We start from the raw sequence: 9,393 nt of genomic DNA on the forward strand, positions 1-9,393 counted from the left end.
GGGTGATTGTGAGTGAGCTCGGAACCCAACAGCTGGCATGCTAAGATACTGAAGCAGGAAAGACAAGTGTCATGTCCCTGTGAAGACAGTCTCCCCTGACTGTGGCAGCCTGCAGGTGGGTGGAACACACCGGTCATTTCAGGCCAGCTTCTTTGTACCACTTGGATTTGTTCTGAGACAAGATCTCGCCTCATAGTATAGGCTGGCTTTAAGCTTGGGGTGATCTTCCTGCCTCAGCCTCCGAGTGCTCGGATCATGGGTGTGCGCTGCCATGCCCAGCATGTTGGTGCTTCCTTAGAGCAGTCTCAAGTCACAGGAACAGTCTCCATGGGGACACACTGCTCCTCAGAGGCCCAGCCGGAGCCCTACCAATGACACACCAGCTGTCCAGCGGCCTCCTGTCACCTCACCATGCCGCTTGTGACCTTCTCAAGTCACACATTTAGTTGTCTTCCCACTGACAGAAAGCCCTGGGCCAACTGCGAAGGCATCCATCAACCTCAGCACATGGGGGCTGGGGGCAGCCCTAGAGGCTTTGCTGAGACCCAAGAAGCCTTCCTGACACCCAAAGCGCAAGCCGAGCACGATACCCACCGACTCGTCGGAGTGCTGTGTTCTCCACGTGTGTCTGGGTGTCTCCCCAAGCCACACGTGGTCACAGTGGGGAGTTCTGAAGGCAGCTGGATTGGAGTGTGGGAATGTAGGAGCCCCACACTGGGTGCCGGTAGCACCAGTAAGCCTGCTGCCTCCTTGCCAGGGATTTTCTCTGCTCCTAGCCCCTCTGCTATGCCACCCTGCCTCAGAGCCAGCCAGCTACGGACCCAAACTTTTACGAACTGTGAGTCAAAACAAAACTTTCCTCCTGTAACTTGTAGGTGTGGAGTACTTAGTTTCGGCAATGAGAAATGTAACTAAGACTCCAGGGGGTTGAAAAAAAAAAAAAAAAGATCAAAGGCAGCACCAAGCTCTCCTCTGGCAATGCCAGACACCAGTTCACAACTGTAGTTGCGGGCTAGGGGTTGGGGTCAGAACACAGAAAACACAGAGCGCTTACCGCAAAAAAGTCAAGTTTTAATTTTAACTGATCAAAGTTCATCCAGGAATGTCTCTGAATAACTGAGGCAAAAAACACGATAAAATTCTCCTACTGAAGAAACCAAGAGTTCTTGCTGGCCCTGGGGCTGCTGAGGCCCAGGCCACAGGCTGAAGGTCCCCAGGGCAGCTCTGCTGCCCTCCTACAGCTCAGCGTCCCAGGGAGGGGCCTGACCCCTGCTCCTGCTGCACCAGGGCTCTTAGGAAGTCACTGCTCCATGACCCTCTCCAGCCCCACTTCTTGCCCTAAGGTGGAGGCCCCCAGGCACCATCCAGAAACCCAGGGACAGGGCACTGCACTTGTGCCCTCCTGGGCCCCAGCCGGGTGCTGCTGCAGTCTGCTCGGCTGGCTGCTTTTGGTGCCCAGAAAGGGATTAAATAAAAATGTGGAAAAGAACTGAATCCCCCTACAGTCTCCACAATGCAAGTCACATAGCAGAAGAAAACGTAAAAGGACAGCACTAAGACCGAGTGGCCCAGCCATCAGAAGACGCGCTCGAACTCCGTCTGGTTGGTGGTAGCCGGGTTGCGGCTCTGGTTGGTGGTCTGCTGTGTGATCTGGCTGCCCTTCCGGCGTGGCGGCGCCAGGTACTCAAACATGGATGTCAGGTGGGTGGACAGCATGCCCTTGAGGTCCGAGGGCATGGGGTCAGACCAGAAGAAGTCGTGGTTGAGGGCGTCGTCGCTGTCAATGCGCTGTGCGGGGTCCAGGACCAGCAGCTTGTCGATGAGGTCCAGCGCGTAGGGGTCGCGCACATAGGCCTTCAGCCTGTCTTTCACCTTCCGCTTCTGGCCCTTGACTAGCTCCAGCTTCTCAAACAACTCGTACTTGTCCACGTTCGGCCACACCTGGAGGAAGGCAGTGGCAGGGCAGAGTGAAGTCACCTGATGGTCACGCAGCAGATGCTCCCAAACCACTGCTACAGGGAGAGCTAGGCCCCTCCCAGGGAAAAGCAGCAGCGGCCACCACTCAAGTGGCACACACCAAGTGCCACCAACCCTGACACAAGCACACAATGTTTTATTTTTCTGCAGTACCAGGGATCGAACCCAGGGCCTTCCTCCTCTCACTCCCCCTGAGCTACACCAGTTCTTTTATTTTGAGACAGACCTTGCCAAGTCATTACATTGCTGAGGCTGGGCTAGAATTTGCAATCCTCCTGTTCAGACTCCCAGACTGCCCTGGAGACTATAGGTGGGTACCACCAAATGCACTTGTTTTACAGAAGAGAAAACCAGGGCCAGCCAGATAGCTCAGAAGATTAAATTGCCTATTAGGCAGGTGCAGGGACTGGGGTTTGCTCCCGTGTTTCATGCCAGCCCTGCCCCCGCCCCAGGCACACTGAGATGGCGAATGAGACTAGGCGCAGTGGCATGTGCCTGTAAGCCCCGTGCTTGGGAGGCTGAAAACAGGGCCGCTACAAGCCTGACCTGTGTAGTGAGACCCTATAGACCCTGTACTAAATACATTTTCCCCCCATAATTTTATTGGGAAATAAGTAGCAATGAGACACTTTCAAATCAAGTTGGTAGGATATTTTCCAATAATTAACACATTGCATACTGCCTTCCTAGTGGTTGTTGTACAAGATGCTGACATGATATCCTATTTACAGACAGTATTAGACCAAATCCCTGTATTCCTTGAATTAAGAGAATGTAGATATATATCTATCCTAACCATTTTGAATACAGATACAAAATGGTCATTCATCTGTATCCCCTTTTTTTGTTTAGTTTCATCATTTAAATATTACAGGTGTGTGAACTCAGCAAAATATTCCAAAATAGTCCAGCAGTCCATAATAGTATTGGAAGGATTTTTTTTTTTTGCTCTGAATGCCCTCAGGGCAGGTTTGGCTGGCTTGAGTTGTGCAGATCAAACCACAGCAAGCTGAGCCTGACTGCTTTGTTGAAGCAGCCACTTAAAGAACCAGGCTAAGGGGCAGGCCCCCCAATAGTATTGGGTCTGTACTAAATACATTTTTTAAAAAAAGGAGAGGGGGCTGGTGAGATGGCTCAGTGGTCTAAAGCACCTACTTAGAACAAGCTTAGCAAAGCACAGGGAACGCGATTCAATCCCCCAGCACCACATGCCAGCCAGCCCGCCCCCTGGTGGGCTGAGCTCCCCCTCCCCCACGAGATAGCACTTACTTAAACACCCTGCCCAAGGCCACAAAGCCAGCTGGGGCGAGGCTGAGACCTGAATATAGCCTGGGAGGCTGCAGAGCGCAGGCCTGACCCTATACATCCCTCCCTGGTGAGTTCGCTCTCCTGCAGACCCCAGGGCCCCGCTCACGCACCTCTGGGGTGATGGAGCCGCAGAGCTGGCTGATGAGGGCAAGCTGGTGCTGTTCTGTGTTGCCCTGCATGATGGGGCTTCGGGTCCACATCTCGGCCATGATGCACCCTGCGCCCCACAGGTCAATGGGCGGACCGTAGTCCCGCTCCCCTGGGAAGAAGAGCGTACCGGGAGGGGCCCTTGAGCCTACGGGCCTCGGGAAACACGGCGCCCCGGGGCTGGAGGCCTAAGATGCCCCAGCAGTGGAGGCAGCAGGAGGCGGTGGCCCGGTAGGTGCCCGGCCCCTGCCCCCGTGCCAGCTCGGGACCCTCACCGAGCAGCAGCTCCGGGGGCCGGTACCAGAGCGTCACCACGCGGTTGGTGTAGCGGTTGGGCTGGCTGTTCTTGGCCAGGCTGAAGGCCCGGGCCAGCCCAAAGTCAGCCAGCTTCAGGACCCCGTCCCGAGTGATGAGCACGTTGGCGGCCTTCATGTCCCTGTGCAGGATCTATAAGAGAGCACGAGGGCGGCTCAGCCTTGTCCCCAGGGTCTTCAGAGCCTGCGTCAGCAGCAGCCACCCGGGCCCTCACCTTGTTCCTGTGGATGTAGTAGAGGCCGTTGAGCAACATCTGCATGACCCTCTTGATCTCGGACAGCGTGAACTTGACCAGGACGTTGCTCAGCAGGCCAGCGAGGTCGTGCTCACAGAAGTCGAACACCAGGTATATGCTGCCCTTGCAGCGGTTGTACGGGGAGGCTGAGGCACAGAGCAGGGCAAGGTCAACGCCCAACTCACCCTCCTCAGCCCAGACACCTGCGGCCTCCACAGCGCCCCAGGAGGCAACACCTCCCTTGTGGGTGCTGTGGCAGCAGGGGGAGCTCTGACACCTGCGGCCTCCACACAGCACATGGGTGTAATGCCTCCCCTGTGGGTGCTGCGGCAGCAGGGGGAGCTCTGGCTCTGACATCAGAGTCAGGAGGCGGCACGCCAAGAGCTCCCACCTCAGCTTTTGCACAGGCTCAGCGAGCGGAAGGCTCACTTCCTCCTAGTTCCGTGCAACTTGCAACTCACCTTTGGTTCGACAAATCTCAATCAAGTTGACCACGTTCTCATGTTTGAGAAGCTGAAGGATCTTGATCTCCCGCAAGGCTGTGATGGGGAACTGGGTAGGAAAGAGAGGAAATGGTCCCAAGGCGAGTGCTGCAGCCCCTCGCTGTGGACTGACTGCACGCGCACCCAGGGACCCGAGTCCCGAGGGAGGGGCTGTGTGCTCTGTCGCTAGCTGTCTCAGGGCCTGAGCTACAACATGGGCGTACCAGCGGCACACACACCTCAAGGAGTTGATGTGTGATAACGCACTGAAAAAGGGATAGACATTTGACTACTTCAACGTTATAGTAAACCATAACATTTTAAACAAATTTAAATCTATATATTTTGAGGCAGGGTCTCACTTTGTAGTGCAGACTGGCCTTGAACTAACTTATTTAGCCGAGGCAAGCTGACAGTCCTGCACCACCAGGCCTGGCTTGTCATGCACTCCAGGGTGTGCAGGAACTGTACACAACAGGGCTCTCTCGCAGAAATCAAAAGAATACAAAAGACTTATGGAAAAGCCATGGGTGTGAGGTTGAGGTCTATAAAATAACAAGGACATTAAGGAGATTTGGTTTCCTTCAAAATTGCCTGAGGTGGGCTGGGGATACAGCTCAGGGGCGTAAGCGCCTGTCTGGCAAGCACAAGGTCCAAGCTTGATCCCCAGTACTGCAAAACAAAAACAGAACTGCCTAAGGTGAGATGATACAAAAGAAAGAAAAAGAACTAACAATCTGGCTGTCATCCACTCAGCGTCTGAGACATCTGAGGGTAAATGTCAAGCAATGGACGTGCCAGCTGGTAACACGACCACCGACCACCGACCACCGCTGTACACCTCGCAGCATTTCAGGCTCACTGGAGCTGTAGGTAGCATATTCCCAAAATCTTCAAAATACAGCAGAAGAATTTACACCTTTGTAGACGAAACACTATTTTCAATTTAGAAATTTATCTCAGACCTCTGCCAACAGGTCCTTAGTCATACAGGAGTAAGCCGAGTGATGACGCAAACAGACTCGAGGCTCTTATCCCAAACTAACCGAAACGCCATTCAACTACTGGTTTACCAGTTTCCAACTGATGCGACATTTGCTAACAGCACAAGGTGACCAGCACAGGAACTGTAGCCAGGAACAAAAGAGAAATTCCAAACGAAACACTGTGATTTCAAAGCAGAGAACTGTATCATGCAATCTTCTCTGGATTTCAGAAAGCTGTAACACGGGCCTCCTAAACATGGCAAGGAAAAACAAACTGGTACTGCTGATGTCACAATGTACCATGAGGGGATACTGGTAGTGAAACCCTGACAAAACAGAAACTTTTACATTAAAACCAAAGGCAGGGGCTGGTGAGATGGCTCAGTGGTCTAAAGCACCTACTTGGAACAAGCTTGACAAAGCACAGGGACCGTGGTTCAAACCCCCAGCACCACATGCCAGCCAGCCCCGGCACCTGGTGGGCTGAGCTGGCCACACACACACACTAAATAAATAAATAAATAAATGTTTAAAAAAAAAAACAAAAAAACAAAGGCAGAGACACTGAGGAGTTGTGCAGCAACCATGTGATGTCACTTGAAACACAAAGTGTTGGCCAACACCTGTGATTCACTCAATCCTAAATGTGGTTAAGTTTGCTGGTTCACAAAAATAACAAGTGTAAAATACCACAGAAAAATTTTCTTACAAGACTGGGACTGGAATTCATACGAGAGCACTGACAGCAGAGGAAAATCAAAACATTTCTGCTCGGGGAACTATGCAAAAAACCAGAGCACATGGGTGAGCTGACAGGTGAAGAGGCAGGGCACAACACAAAGACCCACTGTGACAGAAAAATCAACAGTTAACTGTGGCCTACAGGAAAAGGCAGGAAAACAAAATACATACAATCAGTATAAGCAGTACTTGTGCATGAAACAGGAAGGCAAGAGGCGACAAAAATAGCCTGCCGCACAGGAAGAGCTAAACACACGTGCTATCAGCGTAATGGGACTTGCGTATGGAACATGCGGGTTACTGTGTGTGAAGACTACCTTGGGCGTGATAACTGAAGCAGATTTTTGTTGTAAAGTTCTGTTCATATTTTCATTGCAGTTTATATAGAATTTATTATTTTTGAGACTGTACACCAAACAACAGTGCACATTAAAAATTTTGATGTTTATAAACATCAACCAATAAATATTAAAAATCCAATACTTTAGGTATTTCTTCCTGTTCAGTAGTCATTGTTTAAATAAAACAAACTAAAGGGCCAGGGAGATGGCTCAGTGGAATAAGCGTTTCCCTGGCAAGTGCAAGGGCCTGAGTTCAATCCCCGGTTCCGGGGCAAAAAACAAACAAACAAACAACTAAAATGAACAACTCACCAATAGAAATATTCTAAAGAAAAATATGGATATTATACACTCACGATAACGAACCCTTATGACAAAATTGGCATTCTGCCCTTTGGGCTATCAAAAATGGGGTGGGGAGGGCTGGCCAGAAGCTTAGTGGATTAAAGTGCCTGCTTAGGCAGGTGAAGGCACCTGGGTTTTCAATCCCAGCATGCTGTGCCAGTGCTGGCCCTGCTGAGACAGTGACTGAGACAGACGGTGTGGTGGTGCAAACCTGTAATCCCATTGCTTGGGAGGTTGAAAACAAGAGGATCACAAATCTGATCTGTGTAGTGAGACCATGTACTAAAAACATTTAAAAAAAAAAAAAAAAAATGGCGGAGAGGACAAGATCTTATAATGTAGTCCAGGCTGGCCTTGAACCGATGGTGCTCCTCCTGTCTTAGCCTCCAAAGTCCATGGCTGTGTTTTAGATTTAAGAAATCAGCCAGGATTGGTGGTACAGGTCTGAGGTTCCAGCATTAAGGAGAATAAACCAGGAGAGGGTCACAAATTCCAGGCCAGCCCAAACTATTTCTTAAAAAAACAAAACAAAGCCACAAAGCCAATGCGGTGATGTAGCCTGTAATCCCAGCACTTCGGAGGCTGAGGCACGGGTTAGAGGCTGGGATGGGCTACAAAGTATGTTCAAGGCCAACCCGCCCGATCTGCAGAGACCCTCCTCAAAAAGACAAAAACCAACCAAAGAAAAGCAACAACACAAAAAGCCAGGGGTGCTGGCACAGGCATGACACCCCAGCACTTTTAAGACTAAAGCCAAGGATCGAATTGCAGTCATAAGGTGAGAGATTTCCTGAAGGGTATGGTCACAAATGCCAGGAGCCCTAGCACTGAGTATCACAAGTTCAAGGTCAGCTGCAGGAGTGCAAAGTCTGCTTGGATTACACTGGGAAACCCTGTTTTAAAAAAAAAAAAATTTAAATTTCCTCCAAAGGCTGGGGAGATGGCTCAATGGAATAAGCGCTTCCCTGGCAAGCACAAGAGCCTGGGTTCAATCCCCAGTTCCGAGTAGGTCTCTGGGAAGCCCAACTGAACCTAGGATGGAGTTGGGAGAGACTACTCCTTCCCAATATGCTCCCTGGCTTTTGGTCACTTTAAAAAACCTATATGCCATGCTGGGCACGGTACTGCACTCCTGAAATCCCAGCACTCTGGAGACTGAGGCAGGAGGATCACCTTGAAGGCCAGCCTAAAGTACACAGCCAAGCCTTGCGTCAAAAACGAACAACTACATGTCTGTGCTTTCCTTTTACGTTTAAAAAAAACCCAAAAAACACTAAGGGAACGGTATTTAAAGGTTGCTTACCTTTCACAACCATTGTGCGCTCTAAGCAAGACCTGTCTCCCTCCTGAGCCTCCCTATGTTTGCCTAAAACTAACAGGTCACATACTTTACAACATTTAATGAAATATTCGGGTGGAAGGCCAAATTTCCGACAACACAGAAATTTGCAAGCTACTAGGTATAAACCGAGTCTCAACATGAAAAGTCCTAGAAGCAACGGGCGAAAACTCAAGCCAGCGTCCAAGACAGCTGGCTCCTGGGATCCATACTCACCCCCTCCTTCTCGTTCTCCATCAGCACCTTCTTCAAAGCCACTTTCTGGCCGGTCTTACGGTGCTTGGCCTTAAACACCTCCCTGCAGCCAAAAAAAAAACCAAAAAAAAACAAAAACAAAAAACACAAGAGCGAGAGGGGTTCAGCCGCTACTCCGCCGGGCCTGCCCCTCCCCCAAAGAGCGCCGGGGCGAAATGAAGGAGATTCCGGCGGGGCGCGGCCGGAGACCGGGCACGCGGCTGCTCCACCACCCCGTCTCTGCGGTCTCGCTCCGAGCTTATTTCCCCATCCCCGGCCCCTTTTCACTCTAGCGTGATTAGAGAAATCCCGCTTCTTTCCAAGGCGCCTCCCTGTAACCCCTCCCCGCCCTCGAACTCAGATCACAAGCTTCTCTCGACCAGCCTGCGCCTGCAGGCCAGAGCGGGTTACGGCGCGGCATAGCGAGCCGAAGGAACAGCGCCGGGACCAGCGGCTTCCAAACCACCTCGCGCCGCGCCCGGAGCGTCCCGAGGTGGGCCCTGAAAGGTGCAGGCCGAGAGCTTCCGGCCCCCGGGGCCCAGGCTTACCCGAAGGTGCCTTGACCGATCTTGGCAAGCTTCTCATATTTGGTCACCTCATCACAAAAGGGGCACTCCACCGAGTCGTACTGCTTTGCCATGGCCGCTTCCAGCGCGCCGCCGCCGCCACTCCCAGCTGCAGCAGCAGCCGCAGCCGCTCCGGGTCCCGCCGCCGCGCTCCAAGCCCCTCCGCGACCGCGCCACTTCCGTCTCCACGGCCACTTCCTGCCTCGCGGTGCTGACCCCGCCTCTTCCGGCCTTCGGCCGCCGCCAGGCCCCCTGGGACTTGTAGTTCCCGGGAGGCCAGGGGGAGCCGGAGCTGCAGAGGCGCCTCCGCCGCCGCCGCCGCCGCTGCCCCCGCCTCCGCCACCTCCACCGCCGGCGACGGCCCCGATCGGGGGCGC

The 9,393-nt window shown here is 52.4% G+C and overlaps 1 protein-coding gene across 1 annotated transcript; it reads right to left on the minus strand.

Moving 5' to 3' along the window:
* Window positions 1–1,055: 1,055 nt before the first annotated feature.
* On the minus strand, window positions 1,056–9,376 carry Cdk9 (cyclin dependent kinase 9). Its single transcript, XM_004641541.2, has 7 exons — window positions 8,999–9,376; window positions 8,433–8,514; window positions 4,444–4,534; window positions 3,962–4,128; window positions 3,708–3,879; window positions 3,396–3,544; window positions 1,056–1,941 (listed from the first exon to the last, which is right to left on the minus strand). Exons 1-7 carry the CDS (start codon window positions 9,088–9,090, stop codon window positions 1,576–1,578), a joined length of 1,119 nt encoding a protein of 372 aa, XP_004641598.1. The 5' UTR covers window positions 9,091–9,376; the 3' UTR covers window positions 1,056–1,575.
* Between the last annotated feature and the right edge of the window lie 17 nt (window positions 9,377–9,393).

This window comes from Octodon degus, unplaced genomic scaffold, assembly GCF_000260255.1.
Source record: "Octodon degus isolate 3935 unplaced genomic scaffold, OctDeg1.0 scaffold00138, whole genome shotgun sequence".
Lineage (NCBI taxonomy): Eukaryota > Metazoa > Chordata > Mammalia > Rodentia > Octodontidae > Octodon > Octodon degus.